The 17,042-nt window shown below is 39.2% G+C and overlaps 1 protein-coding gene across 7 annotated transcripts; it reads left to right on the forward strand.

Moving 5' to 3' along the window:
* Positions 1-1,259: 1,259 nt before the first annotated feature.
* On the forward strand, positions 1,260-15,850 carry LOC127327334 (DNA mismatch repair protein MSH5). Of its 7 annotated transcripts, XM_051354110.2 has the most exons (34): positions 1,263-1,593; positions 3,155-3,186; positions 3,706-3,800; positions 4,007-4,087; positions 4,161-4,233; positions 4,814-4,877; positions 5,402-5,553; positions 5,824-5,925; positions 6,006-6,033; positions 6,212-6,243; positions 6,331-6,388; positions 6,466-6,552; positions 6,854-6,910; positions 7,374-7,475; positions 7,592-7,636; positions 8,536-8,613; positions 9,188-9,238; positions 9,327-9,408; positions 11,702-11,775; positions 11,838-11,934; positions 12,437-12,533; positions 12,614-12,703; positions 12,818-12,882; positions 12,971-13,029; positions 13,260-13,336; positions 13,500-13,586; positions 13,659-13,720; positions 13,806-13,867; positions 14,639-14,692; positions 14,806-14,888; positions 14,971-15,002; positions 15,086-15,109; positions 15,386-15,501; positions 15,609-15,850. In XM_051354110.2, exons 1-34 carry the CDS (start codon positions 1,531-1,533, stop codon positions 15,693-15,695), a joined length of 2,448 nt encoding a protein of 815 aa, XP_051210070.1. In that variant the 5' UTR covers positions 1,263-1,530; the 3' UTR covers positions 15,696-15,850. The 7 variants fall into 7 exon arrangements, 3 of the variants coding, with proteins under 3 accessions (XP_051210073.1, XP_051210070.1, XP_051210071.1); XR_007868485.2 differs by lacking the exon at positions 14,971-15,002 and having other exon boundaries at positions 1,261-1,593; XM_051354113.2 differs by lacking the exon at positions 7,592-7,636 and having other exon boundaries at positions 1,262-1,593.
* The last annotated feature ends 1,192 nt before the right edge of the window (positions 15,851-17,042 follow it).

Here is a 17,042-nt window from a genome sequence, read left to right on the forward strand (position 1 = left end):
GGGCCCTTGGTTGCGACAAAAACAATGCTACACGGGCTGCTATGTGAACATGATAATGTTCCCATCTAAACTACACATGCCTGTGAGCCTAGTGGTTGGTGATTTACAGCAATGGCCTTGGCTAGGGGCGAACTTTATTTATGGTGGTGCTACTCAAGCGCAAGTCTCAATTTCCAAGGTAGAATCCTAAATCTGACCTATATCTTTACTATTAAACGGCAATGGGTCGTACATCGTACTTCGTGCATTTTGTATTGAGCCCCTCAAGAGCAGAAATATTAATCCGCAGTCCAATAGTTTTTATCCACTCGCCTCCACCTGATCCTCCGCCTCCTCTCTCCTCTGAGCGGCGGTGACAGATGGGCGACTCATTGGCGTAGCCCCGAGGCAGCCAGCCATCCGGTGATCGGCCTGTTCGTGGCACGGACGGTGGCCGCGTGCCCAGGGATGGAGCCAGGAAGGAAGTATAAGGGGGAGCAGAACTAGCTAAAATCACACAAATAAGGAGCTGTCATGGCTTGTGTTCAAATAAAAATCATGAGCATGGGGGGGGGGGGGCGCACGCCCCCCCATCCCCCCTTGTCTCCATCCTTGCGCGTGCCGACGGGAGACTGCGAGAGATACAGAAGCTTCCGGCGGTAAGCTGCGACCTGCGAGGCAACCACCCACCCGACGACAGGGCTATTCATGTTGCAGCGTCCCAGCACAGCTGCTGGAGCCTGGCAGCAATGCCAATCACTTTCTTGTTGAATGCATCGTCTCAAGAGTTCGGACTTTCTCCAGGATAAAATCCTAAGATATATTCATCAAGTAACAATGATGATTGCGCATTGTTCCTTTCATATAGGCGTCACATTTGGATTTCCCTGTGTGAGTCTCAATGCGGATATGGACCATCTCAGGGCGACGGGATAAAAAAAACTCAAAAAACTTTGATTTAGCAAAAACCATATTATTGCACCATTTTTCTTGTTTGCAATTAGGAGATAAACGTTGATAATATAATGTGAAGATTTTTAAAATAGTCGGCTTTTATAACTGTCAAAGCAGGGGAAAAAGAGAATAAAACGATGGAGATGAAGTTTCCGCAGAAATAAGAATTGAGAAAAGCATTTTCACCCACGTCGACGCCGATGGGAATGTGACTTGCTCAACTCCGGAACAAAACCCAAAAAAAGAAAAACAAATCTCGCTGTTTTTTTATTACAGTAGGTAATTTTCGCTGCTTCTTGTCCAAGTCAGCCAGCGCCGGGCCGTGTCCAAGCTCCAAAAGCCCACACACAGTCACGCCCAACTTCGGACTCATCACACACGGCCTCTCGCCGTCTCGCCGCCACCGCGCTCCGCAGCCGCGCTCGCTTCCCCGCAGTCGCCGCTCGCTCTCCTCTCCCCGCCGTTGCCGATCGCTCTCCTCTCCTCTCCCCGCGTTCGCTTTCCACTCCGCCTCCGACGGAACCGCATTCCCGGACCTAGGGGTGCGGGGAGGCGATTCGCCGCCGAGCAGAGTAGCGGGGGAGGCGAGCGAGCGAAATGGACGAGGATGAGGTGGAGCAGGAAGAGGAGGAGGTTGCCGAGACGGGGATCGACTCCCAGGTGCGTATCGACTCGATCATCCCGAGTTCCCCGCTCCCATCGCCGTATGTCGAGTGTTTTGTTACCGAATCGCGGCTGCGGTAACCACAATTTCGTGCAATGCCGTGCCCTAATCTGGAGTGTAGCCGGAGTCGATGGCGGTTTTCGCTCCCGGCACTTCCCAAACCTGTATGCCTGTAGCGTGGATCTCCATCGCATGACTGCTTTTGATCTGATGCCATGTGCCAGTGCTCTGATTTGGTTTATCTAATTTTGGTACGAGGACACTTGTACCCACGCAGTTTGGCGTGTTATTTTAGTAGAACATGCCTTTTAGCTTAGCAATTGTTTTCAGGACTCAAGGTACGGAGCGTATTGATAATTTGAGATGATTGTCGCTTTGCGGCCTTAACTTATAGATTTGGCTTGTTCCCGTATTGCAGGCCTCATCCTCTTACACAATATTATGTCCATTTGGCTAGAGTTTTATAGTAGAGCAATAGACTAAGGAGTGATGGAACACTCACCAGACGAATCGATCATGATGAATGTTGGCTGTGCAACTATTTCAGTTCAGAACCTGTTTTCAAATTGAGTGCATGTTGCGGGCACTAGAAAGCTGTTCTGATGGAAGGTTGCCTGCTGCTTTAGACCAATTGTGGAAGCAAAGCCTGTAAAGGTCGAGGGATAATTTTCTTGTGATTAGGATGAAGTGTTTATGCTGCTTCATTACTGGGAATCCTTGTTCTGCATTTGATGGGGTTAGACACAGTGTTTGTATTCGACAGGATAACTTTTTTCAACGAAGCTAAAGGGGACCTTAATATTACTTTAGATTGCAAACTTTGTTGTTATTTCTTATGTGACTACTCCCACCAATCTGAGCCTGATTTGGGAAATGCCCTAAAGTGTCTGACTTGATTGGATCAGTCTCTCAAGCAGGTGGAGTTGTGCATTCGTGTAATAGAAAATCTCCTATGTTACGTGTTATTTGGCAAAAAAAATTCTGAGTGTTGAAGTGCTTCTGCACATCTGAGAACTGAATAAAAAGCTAAGCACAGAGGAAAAAGGATAACAAATGATTGTTCGTCTAGACCAATTTAGAGTTGATCAGATAAACAGTGCTACTGACGGAACCATATTTCTTTACTGTAAAGCAATTCAGAGTGTGCTGTGTCCACCTCTGAAGTTCTTACTACTGCCTTTTTAAAGCTTATTTTCACATTTTTCAAGGATAAGGCATCAAGATTTCAGTATAAGTAATATTACTACATTGAAACATCATTTTTTTTAGAAAAGACTGGCATAATTGTTAGGGGCCTACCTTTTGTCTTGATATGCATGCACTGCAAAGAATGGAAGGCTTTGGATGGCTTACTTTGGAGTTTCTGTTACTTTGTTCTTATTTAGTAGACTGTTTCATGAATTCATATGTAGCCTGAAATGTAGTTTCTGTTTCACACTCAATGATCTGGCGGATATGATTCTATCTGCGTATGATGCTTCAATAACTTCTCATAAAATTATTCACACATTCTTGCTATACAATGTACTTACTGATATTCATCTGATTGTATTGTAGGTCCATATGGCTTGTGTAATGCAAGGACGTAGGTAAACTATAGATGTATATTTAATATATTTCGATTGTTTTCGTCATTTTGTGAGCAAGCTTCTTTTTTCGAGAAAACGCAAAAGCTTTCCGTTTCAATTCATTGATAGAAAGAGTTTGGGACAGCCTAGAGAGGCAACACATGGGGTACAACACGATACTCTACACATTAGGTCGGGGGGAGCAGCACTGCTAGACCTGAACCGTGAACTTGACCCCAGCGAATAGGGGCAACTGACAAGGATGGCGCTTCTTTAGGATAGTTTATGTGGCAAGTAAACATTTATCTTGTTTACCATTGCACCAAAATTTTAAATGCTAAAATTTCACGGTGTGCGGCAAGCTTCTTTAGGATAGTTTCTGTGGAAAGTAAACTTTTCTCTTGTTTACCATTGCACCAAAATTTAAATGCTAAAATTTTATTTTGTCGATTACTAGCACATCAATGTATTTGTTGGATCAGTAGAAGATACAGCATGAGCGAACTGGTTATAATCCCTGTCACTTTCATGTGATATCAGGGTTGGAGTGGCATACTATGATTCAAATACGCGCCAGCTTTTTGTATTGGAAATCTGGGAAGACAGCACCGAGGGATTTCCTCTAATTGACCTTGGTATGTTGTTTACATCAATACTATGGTATTGTTTATATCTTTTGAAACCAAAGTTCCAAGTTACATACCATGTATACTATTTATTAATAAGGAAAAATTGTTTTGGTAGCAAAGTTTTCAACATTTCCACTGTGAAGTAATTTCAACATGTAGTAAACAAACATAATTGCATATCTGAATCCCTGTATTGCTTGATTTTGGATCAGTGAAATGTCAAGCAAAACCAAGCACCATATATGCAAGTACAAAGACGGAAGAAGAACTTTTGTCGGCTTTACAACGAAATGGTTTTGACCCCATTCACTTCTTCAGTTGATATCTTAAGCTCTGTTTTTGATGGTTTTGCATGGAATCACACAGATAATAATGATGAGGCCCCTGTTGTGAAGCTCATGAAAAGCTCGATATTCAGCTATGAACAAGCCTGGCACAGGTTAGTAGCTCTCTATACTGTTTACCTGATCGCTAGACCAGGAATTCCTTGAATGCATTGAAAACTATGGTTGCTGCACCTTACAATATGATGTACATGAATATCTTAAGGATTAGTCAAATTGGGTGATACTTATCTGCTTAATTATTGGATATGTTGTTTCAACTGCTATTTGCTCCTTCTTGAATATGTAAGTTAATTAAATAAGTTTACCAAAAGATTCAGTCAAAACTTGATTATGGCTTAGCAATAGTATACAATGATGAGGGCTTTTCAACATAATTGTTTTGTCAGTGAAAAATCTGTTAGCTGAATGACTGCAGTTGAATGATTTTTTTTGTTTCGACGTTGTAGAAGGCTGACAAACTCATCCATGGAGGTGCTTCATAACTTATGATATGAATGACGAACTTCTTTGGTTAAAAACCTGACAATCTTTTCTGCAATTGGAAATCTATTATCACTGACTGGAAAGTTCGTCGCAATTGGGCCGACTCTTTCTCCATCTCATGCATTTCCCAATTATTCAAGCTGATGAACTGATGCTAAATTTTCGTTGTATTGCATGTCTAAATTACAGATTAATATACTTGAGAGTTGCAGCAATGGATGATGGGTTAAGTGTAAAAGAGAGGATTTGCTTTGTAAGCGATCAAAACTAGAACCTTGCCACTACTGTTTTCTACCTATATGTTTCACTTCTCAATAGATTTAAAAAAGGCCAGTTTATGCCTTGATAAACTCTTGCTCAGCGTGGTGTTCAAGACATCTATTTTTGTTCTATTATTGTTTCATTCATTCTATATCGCCTTGGATCTCGCAAATTATTTGTATAGATAGAAGTTAACTTTCGTCTTCTTGTAACTTATGGAATTTACTTTTATAATATTTTTAGTTATTTTATGGAACTTTGCGAACCGGACATGCTTATTTTCTTACAAAACCTGTAATATATAATTAGGATCCTCATATGGATACGTATCCAATTCTTTTGTGTTCCTTTTTAAACTGATTCCCTTCAGTATATCCTTTAGGATATCCTATATTTGTCACACATGAAGAGCTAATAAACTGTAGTTACTTGGTTTTTGACCTTTCTCTTGGCTCTCAAATCTTGTTAAATCATTTTGTCAATGCACAGTTAAATCATTTTATGTTCTACTTGCAGCTTAATTCCATGATGGATCTTGGAAGTGATGTTCAAGTTCGTGCGGCTGGAGGGCTTCTTGCTATATTAGACAATGAGAGGCTTCTTGATACACTTGAGCAAATGGAAGGCGGAGCATCCATCGCGATTGATTCTGTGGCACAGATATCATTTTATCCTTCAATCTGTGATTTTATTAGACGAGCTTAACATGATGTTGCGGTGAATTTTAAATTTCATCTTCCACCATGATACCTTATTTCAGGCCCAATATATTTTTGGTTCATACTGTAAGCAACATAAAAAATTTATGTAGCTTCACTGCCACGGTGGAAGCAACTTAGCAATTTATGTAGCTGCGCTGTAGAGTAACTTTATGTCATAAATAGTGACAATTCTTTATATGGTTAGTTTGGCACTGTGTACCTTGACATGCATCACAGAGACAGATACCTGAAACTTGATGCAGCTGCTCATGAGGCACTACAGATTTTTCAAGTAGATAAGCACCCCAGTTACATGGGAATAGGAAGAGCCAAAGAAGGGTAAGAACTGAGAATCTTCGATATGCGTCTTGTACTCTTAACCTGCTTCCAGTGTGTTTAATTGTAGTTATAAACTGCAGGTTTTCAGTCTTTGGTATGCTCAACAAGGTAAATAATTTTGGCTTTTGGGCTTTGGCTTATAAGCCACAAAAGCACCTATTTAGGTGGTCTTTTGCTTAGAAGCCAAAATACGAAAAGGAAAAAATAAGCTCAATGAAACAGTCCCTTACGCCTATTGCTTTCCTTCACTTATTTTCTAACATTTACTGATCTGTCCTAAATGTAGTGTGTGACACCTATGGGAAGACGTCTCTTGAGGTCAGTTTCCTGCCTTTGCTAGTTATCACTGAAAGAAGAATAAATAACATGTTCTTAAGCAGTAATTATAATTATGCTTCATTTTAGGGCATGGTTCTTGCGTCCCATAATTGATATCGAGGTCATAAATAATCGGCTCAACACAGTATCCTTATTTGCACAACACATGATCTTTCATCTCTTCGGATTCACTGTTGGCCCTGTATTTCCTAGCAATTCTAGATTTCGTTCTTCCTTTGCTGTGAAGAAGTAATGTCTGTACTGCGTGGGACTTTGAAGTCTGTGAGAGATATTCCCCACATGCTCAAGGTGCTATTTGGTTTTACTCTGCTTATGTAGATTTTTAGATACTTTATTTCTACTGTAGTCTATAAGCTATCTTTGTATATATCTCATCAAAAGTTATTTCTTGTACTAACTTAATGAATGAATTTGAGATCCTCAGACATACTATTTTTGCCTGAAGTAGAAAAGGCAACTCAAAAGTAGTTCAAAACAGTTGAATCATATGTTCATTTACAATGTCATGGTTATTCTTAGTTTCTTCGAGCATGCATTCTGTCTTAGATTTTCAGATATGTGCAACTAACGTTTGCCTTTTTTTCTGAAGAAATTCAACTCTCCTAGTTCCATCTGTACAAGCAGTGATTGGCACACATTTCTGAAGGTACCCCAAAAAGCTTTAGTTCCAAGTTCAAATATATGTTATCCTGGCACAATATATCTCCTGTCGGCCTTTCTAGACATTTGCTCATTTATGCCTACCGTACTATTATCATACTCTGTCCATATCACAAATAGTGTCATTTTGAACATTGACACAGTCTTCAAGATTTACCTTTGACCACTACTTTTACTATATATATGCATAAAACCAAAGAAAATATTATTGAATAATTTTTTTGAGACAAATCTAAACATATGACTTACAGGTTCTTAATCTGAATATTCGAAACTATATTTATATTTAACACTTCAAAAGCTTGACTTAAGACACATCCAAAACAACATATATTTGTGATATGGAGGGAGCACTTATTAATCCAGCTATCTGTCACTGCCCTGTTTGTGTGTATTTATCTCCTTTCATTTCTCTTGGTAATTTCTTTTTTACGGCTCTTTTTTTTCAGTGCCTTTGCTCTTTGCTTCATATAAACAAGATTTTTGAAGTAGGAATATCAGAGCATCTGGCAAATAAGTTGCAACATATGAACATTGACTTGGTTGAGAAGGTACTATTTTCCGAGCAGGGGCTATCAGTTACACACACTAACTAATCGAAGTTTTGAACTAGTTTCATGATGACACAGTAAGATTTTTCTTTGTTCATGGATGCTTATGTTTTCAGGCAAATTCTTCTATTACAGAAGAGCTGGATTATGTATCAAATCTGGTTCGTACTCATACGGAAATTTGTTCATGTGTTTTACCCTTCTATTTGACTTATAATGATATTCGGTCATCTTCTGTAGGTGACGTTAAACTATATATGGCTCTGCACACGTCTGCTTACTCGTATCTCTAACTAGGCAATATTAGTGAATTATGTGCGTGTGTGTGGTCAGCACTTGGGGTTCTGACATTATGTAGCATAAATTTGCATAAAATGATATATAGATACTTTGTATGAAAAGTTATTTGTGAAATTTGTTGCTTCAGACCTGAGCAAACATGTTCGACTTGGACGAACACATATGCAATCATTGCTTCATATCTTTTTCTTTCTCTGAAATAGTCACCGTTTACATTTCCGTTGAATTTGTGGCTCCGTGCAGTGAATGATCGCTATCTTGTTGTTATAATCTTGTCCTAATAGTATATTAATATTTGATCCATGCAGAGTGTGGCATTTTGGAGGCCGAGCTATATGTAGCTCTTTATTTTCAAACACTAAAAATTCATTTTTCAAAGTTTCAAAAAAATCCGAAACAAAACTAGAAGTTTGCAAACAAATTTGTATTCTAGGCTACACAAAATTGACAAAATCTGACAAATTTTATAGTCTCGAAATGTGCACTATTCATTATATAATTTGAAATAGTTTGTATTGAGATTTTTCACCATTGTAGTATACAACATTGGCTATCACTAGAATTTTTTTTCGGACTTTTTGAAACTTCGAAATACAAATTCTGAGTGTTTGCAAATAAAGGGCTACGTGTAGCTTGGCCTCCATTTTAAGTTTTCCATCCACCCAAGGCATATTTTGTTCTTCAGGAGGACTCTAGGCATGCTATTGTTGTCTCATAGATCACAGATTGATGATTTCTATCTATTATTGATTATTGATAGGTAATTGGTGTCATTGACGTGCAACGGAGTAAGGAGAAAGGCTATGAGACAGTGGTGAAAGAAAATTTCTGTGACGAGGTCAGGCCTTGTGGTGCTTTCTCATCCTGGCTTTGTGTTCTGTTATTATAAATTATATATACTTTATAATCGATCCCATACTTTATAATTAAGAGACTTTTAGCTGTAACCCATCACACAGTTATCAAACTCTCATCTCTTTATGCGATACTTGGAGCAGGCTTATTGCTTTGCCTTGCACATAACCAGTACTTGTGGTATTCATCATGCTCACTTGTTGCAGTTGGTGATTGCCATATAACATTATTTAAATTGGATCTATTTCTCATTTCTCGAACAAAAACATAGTTGTGTTTCCTTATGCTAAATACATCAGTGGCTCATAGGGATCTGGTAGAATTGGGGTGATAGAAACAGATTTTCATATGTGGGTACCATTTGAAGTTTGAACATCCAATCCTCTATGTGATAATAATTGATCATAACATGAAAATTTCTCAGCAACTTCTGCAGTTCTTCTAAATATCTTGATTTTTTCCTTATAAGTGTGATACTTGTACATCTTGTGTATTTCTGTTTTCGCGAAGATATGGGCTGGTTCCTCTAACTAAATCACCCTCCTTGTGGAATGCAGCTGGATGAACTGAGGATGGTGTATGAAGGATTACCTGACTTTTTGGAGCAGGTGAGGGATCTTTCAAACTGAATTTACTTTGATGCATCAACAGTTTATGCATTTATTCGGTAACTTGTCACAGTTTAGCTGCTTCTAGGTTTCAGGAAATGAAAATGCCTCCTTCCCTTTTTCGCTTCAATGCAGGAAAGCTCCGTTAATTGTCTACGTACACCAAATAGGTAGCTGTTTTGTTCATCCCCGGATACAACTTTGTTCTTATTATGCTGCTTAATTTGGTACCATCTCACCCTCTTATGTGATGTACATTGATATTGCATGCTCAACCACTGTCCATTTTCTTTTGTTTATGCTACGAAAGGTCTCGTTGTCTACTATATTAACATTAAATATAAACAAGCATTCTCCTCATTCTTTTGTTTATGCTATGAAAGATCTCTTTATCTACTTTGTATTAACATTAAATATACATAGGACTTCGTACTAATGAACTAGCATTTCTTAGAAACCAGCGTAATTGTTTGGCCATCAAGCATTTTTTGTGGTCCAAAGATCATCTTATAAGAGAATATCTTAGTTTTTCTACTTGCCTGCCTGTTGCACCTGCCCAAACTGGACCTCTCCAGAGCTATTGATTCCGTCTCGTGGCCTCTTTGAAGTTCTCAATTGCATTAGTTTGGGGGACCTATGGAGGGAATGTATGAAAAACGAGTGGGACCAAGGAAGTTCTAACCCACACCTACACCGTCATCTATGTTGGGTTAGAACTTCCTTGGTCCCACTCGACTTTCACCACTTGCCGAGAGAGAGGTGGGGGCAAGCGTGTGGGTAATTAATTGGCTGGATGGGTTTCCTGGGAGAGCAAGAGAGCAAGTAGAAATTTTTGAGCCCCTAATCAAAGTGGAGGCCCTGTGCAGGTGCACACTCTGCACCTGCATGTGGTACGGCCCTGGCTTGCAATCTAACGCGACCCTCTTTCCCCTATGTTATTCTTCATGCCGTTGATGCCCTAAACCGTCTGCTCAATCGTGCCAGTTCTCTTGGAGTGCTGGAACAGCTCAATTCTTGGTGTGCCATGACGTGTGTCTCTCTTTATCCTGATGACCTGGTCCTGTTCTGCCGCTCTCCATTCAGGATCCGACCGCCATTCCTGATATTTTGGCGCTCTTCTGAGAGGCCTCCGGTCTGCGCACCAATTACTCCTAGATGTCAGTAACGATGATCCGTGCTCCCCTGATGAGGAGGCTTTGTTGTCCTCCCTTCTTGGTTGTCGGCTGCAAGCTTCTCCGCTGATGAATCTTGGTGTCCCTCTCACGGCAAGCCGCCCTCGCTGCTCAATTCCAACTCATGGTTGATCAGGTCACCAATCGTCTTCCATCCTGACAGGCACACCTGCTAAACAAGTCTGGGCGCCTTGGTGTCCAGGACCTCGAGTGCGCTGATACTGCTCTGTGCCTTCACTGGCTCTGGCCCCAAGCCACACTGATGGGGCACGCTCTTGGAGCGGCCTGGAACTGCATTTTTCCATGACAGATTTCTTCACCTCCACCTTTGTGATTGTTGCCAATGGCGCTACCTTGCTCTTTTGTAAGACCAATGTCTTGATGGCCACGCTGCCTGTGAGGTCGCCGCCGATGACTATTGCTGCAGGCTCTCACTACCTTGACTGGACCCTTGATATCCGTGTCGTCTTGACTGTCCCAGCTCTTGCGCAACTCGTGCTGCTCTGATGTGCAATCTTGCAGGTACGTCTCAGTGATGAGCCTGATCACCTTATTTGAAAATGGACAGTGAGCGGTATCTACTCAGCATACCCTTGGTACTGAGCCTCCTTTGAAGGCTCCATCCTGTGCCAAGCCTGGGAGCTCACCTGGTGCTCCTGGGCACCCTGCAAAGTCAAGGTCTTCTTATGGTTGGCTCGTCTGACTCTCTGCTGGATGGCCGACCGGCTGGAACTCCGAGATATCCCCCATAGTCCAACCTACCCTCTCTGTGCCCACGCAGCCTGAAACCCTGACACATCTCCTGGCAGCTTCCCTTTCTCGTACCATGCCCCCCTCCCCCCGGTCGGTAGGCCATGCTTGTCAAGGTCGAGGTAAGGGCGCTGTTTCAATGGTCTTGCTTACTACTTGGATAATTTGGAAGCACCATAGTGCTTGCATCTTTAAAGATGCACGGCATGTGTTGCGGAGCTTCTTAGGCAGACTGGGGGAGACTAGGCTCTGGGCTCATGCTGGTGCCCTTGGCCTCAGAGCAGGGCTGCCCACAGCCTGTGATGTGCATTAATCTAAAGTTTGAGTCGGCACATGAATTGAAAATATTGGTAATATGATGCTGAACTTTTTTTTTCTGGTTGTGATTTACTAGTTTCTTTGTCTAGTTTGCTGTAGTTCGAACTGGAATCTTAATGTTGGTAGGTGGTGCTTGCAAAAATATATTATTCAATCGGTCATACTAGAAACTAAATGTTTTTGAAGTTAGCACTCATGAGTTTTCCATTTATGATGCTAACAGGATACTTGATGTGTTTTTTTGATGAGAAGATAAGTGATGCCTTGTTAGTAGGACTTCCAGATTTTGAATTTGCGGTAAGCTGTTTGTCATTTTTTATTTTTTTATTGATAATGTGTAATATTTTTATGTTCATCAGTTTTCAGAGGACAGGGAGGAGAGAAGGTTCTACTATCATACTCAAAAGACAAGAGAGCTGGACAATCTTCTGGGAGATATTTACCATAAAATTCTCGGTAGCTTTCAACAATTTATTTACTTACTATTTGATTCTTGCCCCACTGGTGTGATTTCTTATCTGATGACATTTAATGTTGGTGCAATAATCATATTTTCCCTGATGATAAAGATGTAGCCATTCTATGATTAGGAATAAGTTTGTCTTGAACTTGGTGTTCGATGGTTTAAAGTTACAGTCCATGAATAAGCAACCAGTGAGTATTTCACCTTAACAAAATTATCTTTCCATACTCTCCAGGTATTTCATACCTGTGAATTTTGGAATACAACTTTATATTCATCTACCAAATTCTTGCTATGCTATCTTTTGTTCCAGTATTTTCTGTAGCTTAAGTTTACATGTGATTTATTTTTGAACATGAAATTTACATGTATGATAACCCTTTTAATATTTTCCAAATTAAGTTTTCATACCTTTTTTGATAGTTTTTATATTGAGCATACCCCACCTTAGCAAATATAGAATGATATTTGACTTGGGCCTGGTCGCGCTGACAGACATGGAAAGAGCAATCATAAGGGATTTAGTATGCCGCGTTCTTCAGTTTCTACCTCAACTGACAAAAGCAGTGAACTTTGCAGCAGAGCTTGATTGGTATGCATAAATTTGTTGCACATATCAACTTGCTGACAATACGGCTACCTAATGAGCTCCTCTTGTTAATGTTACATCAGTATTTTATCATTGGCAATTGTTGCTCGCCAAAATAATTATGTGAGGCCCATCTTAACTGAGGATTCTATACTTGAGATACAGAATGGAAGGTCAGTGTTTATTCGTTTTCTTTTCTCATGTTACTTGTTAGCCGGGTATTACTGACAGTCTTATGGTTTGAGGTTTCATCTAGAAGTTCCTAAATTTACTCCACATCAATTTAGACATGTTTTGCAGGAAATGACCGTTGACACATTTGTTCCAAATGATACTAAAATGCGCAGTGCAGGTGATTAGTTCTCAAGATATGTGAACTTGAAACTTACACAGTACTTCTATTGTAAAAACTCGGATTTATGACTATTTTTTTATCCCAGGAAGAATAAACATAATAACTGGACCTAACTACTCAGGGAAAAGCATTTACATTAAGCAGGTAATGTTACCTGAGAAGTGCTTTATGTCCCCAAAACCAAATTGCACAAATGCTGAAGCTGTATTGGCCAGTTCTGGATTAAAGAGTGGCTGCAGCTCAGATATTTGATATGTTTTCAATTTTGTGTTTTTTTCTTCTAGGTAGATCATGGAAGAACTTCTCTTCCTACTCCCATAAACTCAAATGAGCAAAGCAATAAAGTTCAAGCTGTGTTGGGTATTTGCTTTCAGGTTGCATTGGTGGTTTTTCTTGCTCATATTGGAAGCTTTGTTCCTGCTGATTCTGCTGTTGTTGGATTAACAGATAGGTTTGTGTTTGTATTGCATGTTTATATGTTGCTGATTAAGGGCATTTATGTGTATTACTGTTCCAGGACAAAGGCCAAAGGACAATATGTGTATTGTTCATTAAACACAGTTATAGTACTAATAGTATATTTGCATACTGATAATTTTAATAACCTTTTGTAGGATATTCTGTGCAATGGGAAGCAAGTCAATGACAACTGAGCAGTCAACCTTTATGATTGATCTACATCAAGTTGGAACAATGCTGAGGTATCATAGTTGTATGCACCTTTAAGTTTGTTATCTAGTGATCCTGAACATGCAAATAAAGAAACTCTGCAGGCATGCAACATCGAGATCATTGTGCTTATTGGATGAATTTGGTAAGGGCACTTTAACAGAAGGTGAGACAACAGAAAATCTCAAATCCTCCTTCCATCCTCAAAAAAACTCAAGATTAGATGGCTCATTTTCTCCGATTCCATGCAGATGGTATTGGTCTACTTGGAGGGACTATCAGTCATTTTGCAAATTATGATTATCCTCCAAAGGTTAGGTTGCCAGCTTGGTAAATATTACAGTTGAATATAAATCTGATAGTATTGCCTGTATGATCTTCTTTGCAGGCACAATTGAAGTTACTACCATAATTTCATAATTAGTTAGCTCAGATTTTCCGCATTGCAAGCTTTGTTTTTTCTTTTAACTTCTCTTTCAGTTATCAGGCATTTGATGTCATTGGTTACTGGACATTAGAGATTTTAATAACGGTACCGGAACAGTAACCATTGTCAGGTGGCAGATTTATGCATTTTTAGAACTGAATCATTTCATTCAGGATAGACAATAGCTATATACTCCCTCCGTTTCATATTAGTTGTCGCTGATTTAGTACAAAATATGAAACGGAGGGGGTATATTTTGTAACTTGGAAATAAGAACTTGATGTTAGTATAGAACTGAGTGCACACTGAGCGTTTTCAGATCAGATTGATTTTTTTTATGCTTTCATGCATGAGGAACACAGTATTATCCGGGTATGGCTCTATATTTTTTCTAAGGGAAGACCTGGTCCTTTATTGATCCTGCATCCTATAACATATTTCCTATATAAGAGTTTCTTCTGTATGGCATTTTTTTTTTCTTGAATGCTATGAACATTGTTAACACATTAGTTCTTCTGATTGACTTGTATATCTTGCAACCAGCTTGATCCAACATGGGCATGCTATAAATTTACTCTATTCACAAATGAGGGAAATATTATAGTATTGTACTATTGAATGTGTTGGGATCTGATCTAATTGTTGCAACCTTTGCAGGTCCTTTTGTCAACACATCTGACGGAGATCTTCACCGAAAACTACTTACCACAGGTTAATATCTAACTGTTGATGTATAGAAACGATTATGCCCTTTTACACTTGGCATTTCCAAACCCTGGTTATAATGGTCTGATCTCTTTGATTAATCTAGAGATATTTTGCAGTCTGAACATATAAAATGCTATACCATGAGTGTACTGAGTCCTGATGGACAGGCAAGCAACGAAGATATCATATTCCTTTACCGGTAATTATAAATGAAAGCTGCTATTATGTATTTTTCCTTTTTGTACTAATTTCTTATATAACTTATAATACCCATGGTGAAGACTTGTACCTGGACAGGCGCTCTTGAGCTTTGGTAAGCTTAGTACTACATTTATATTTATACAATGACCATGGATACTTTTGAGTCAGATAGAAGTAACTCATCTTTTCTTGCAGGACTTCATTGTGCACAGCTTGCTGGTATGTACATGGAGTAAAGAGTAAACTTTATTTAGCTGGCAAATTACCATAACATGATAAACTAATATAATTTCATTTTGAGGGAAAGGCTGAATTAATATATTTACTTCGCATTGTTAGTTACCCTTGTTTGTCTGAAACTCACACGGTAAAGTGCTGAGTGTCATTTTCCTTAATTTACATCATGACATGGACAGTTCCAGGAGATACTTTGCAAAGAAACTGGACACTATTACTGTCCGTACAAAGATTATTCTCATGTTTGACTGTTTGCAGGTGTCCCCGATGAAGTTATTCAGAGAGCTGCTAGTGTCCTGGAGGACGTCCATTCCAAGAGACCTATAAGGCGCATGATCTGTGATAAATTGGTGGCAAAGGACCAACAATACCAGGTATGACTTCAATGCGTGTTTGTCAGAAAAGATTGTTCTGATGGTAGGCTGTTACATGCAAAAGGCACAGTCAAGTGAATATGATGTGTTTTTCTTCGAAATTTCAGGATGCATTGGCAAAATTGTTGGCCTTCGATCCGCGCAGTGGTGATCTGAACAACTTCTTCGAGGAAATATTCCCCCCTGAGCCGTAGATTAGGCTGATTTAGAGTTAGAAGAGTGACTGTAAATATGGAACTGGTAGACCGTTGAATATAAGCCGTGAAAGCTCGAATGCTATTGGCTACAAATAATTCACTCCATCAAATGAGTACTAATCAATATTGATCATAGAGTACTTTAAATTAAAGTACTCCCTTCGTCCCATATGAAATGTTTTAACTTTATCTAAATTTGAATGTATATGGATAATATCTAGATATGCCCAAATTTTAATAAATCTATACATCGAGTAGCTAATGTTTTGTGTACCTTGTTCAAACGAATGAGGCATGATTTACAGTTGTCACATATGGCCTGTCTCGCTGATATAATATCTCAGAGTGTACCGTAATGTAGCAACGCATAAACTGGCGATCTTGGACTAAACCAGAGATATCATTTAGAGACGGGATTGTTCTGGCCATTGGGCATATAATATGCCAGAAATAAGTGATTTAACTTTATGTGCGGATGTAACTAGACTCATTTTAGTCTTATCCATATCTGTAAAAATTTAAATAACTTATTTTCAAACCATTCTAGTGTATAGAGGTATCTGCATTATATGATATTGTCCCTGTAATGCTTCCTCTAGTACAACTTAACAGGTATACACACAGTTTAAGATAAACTTTAACCATTAATTTGATCAAAACAAATATGAATCATGCGTCTACAAAAGCTATACCATTATATCCGTATTAGAGAAGGTTTTCACTGATATATTTTTTATGACATAACTTCAAAATTTTCACTAAAATAATGATCAAAGTAGGAGTAGTTTCTTAAACTATGTACGGCTCTATTAAACTGATCCGATGAAGTATCTGAATTCCCTCTCATGGTCGACTGCTCAAGAGGTCAAACAACTCAAAACGTGGCCATAAATATTTGATAGGCACTTCAAGAAAAACAACACACGTGGGTCTCACCTCACTTCCTTAGCTCTTACTCATGTCTTATCTTTTTCTTTCAGTTGTTAGCATAAAATTACTACTCCTATTTTTCTACCTAAATTTACCAAAAAAAAAAGGTTTTGTTAATGTGAGCTCACAAGTGGGTTCAGTCCATGTCAGCAAATTGGCCCTAATAATGAATCCCACGGATTAGAAACAGTATCAATTCATTGTTAGTTCGCGTTCACTTGAGAAACAGCAGGGATTTGGTTGGATCAGCCCAAGCTCCGGCACTGTATAAGACAATCTGAAAATGGTTAAAGGTTAGACCAATATATTTTCAAAGTTAAATAGTATTGAAGAGGTAACAATCTGAATAGTCAATAGAAAAAATTAGAAATGTGAGAAAATAGTTCCCATCAATAAAAAAAATTACTTCGGGAC

Source organism: Lolium perenne, chromosome 1, assembly GCF_019359855.2.
Source record: "Lolium perenne isolate Kyuss_39 chromosome 1, Kyuss_2.0, whole genome shotgun sequence".
NCBI lineage: Eukaryota > Viridiplantae > Streptophyta > Magnoliopsida > Poales > Poaceae > Lolium > Lolium perenne.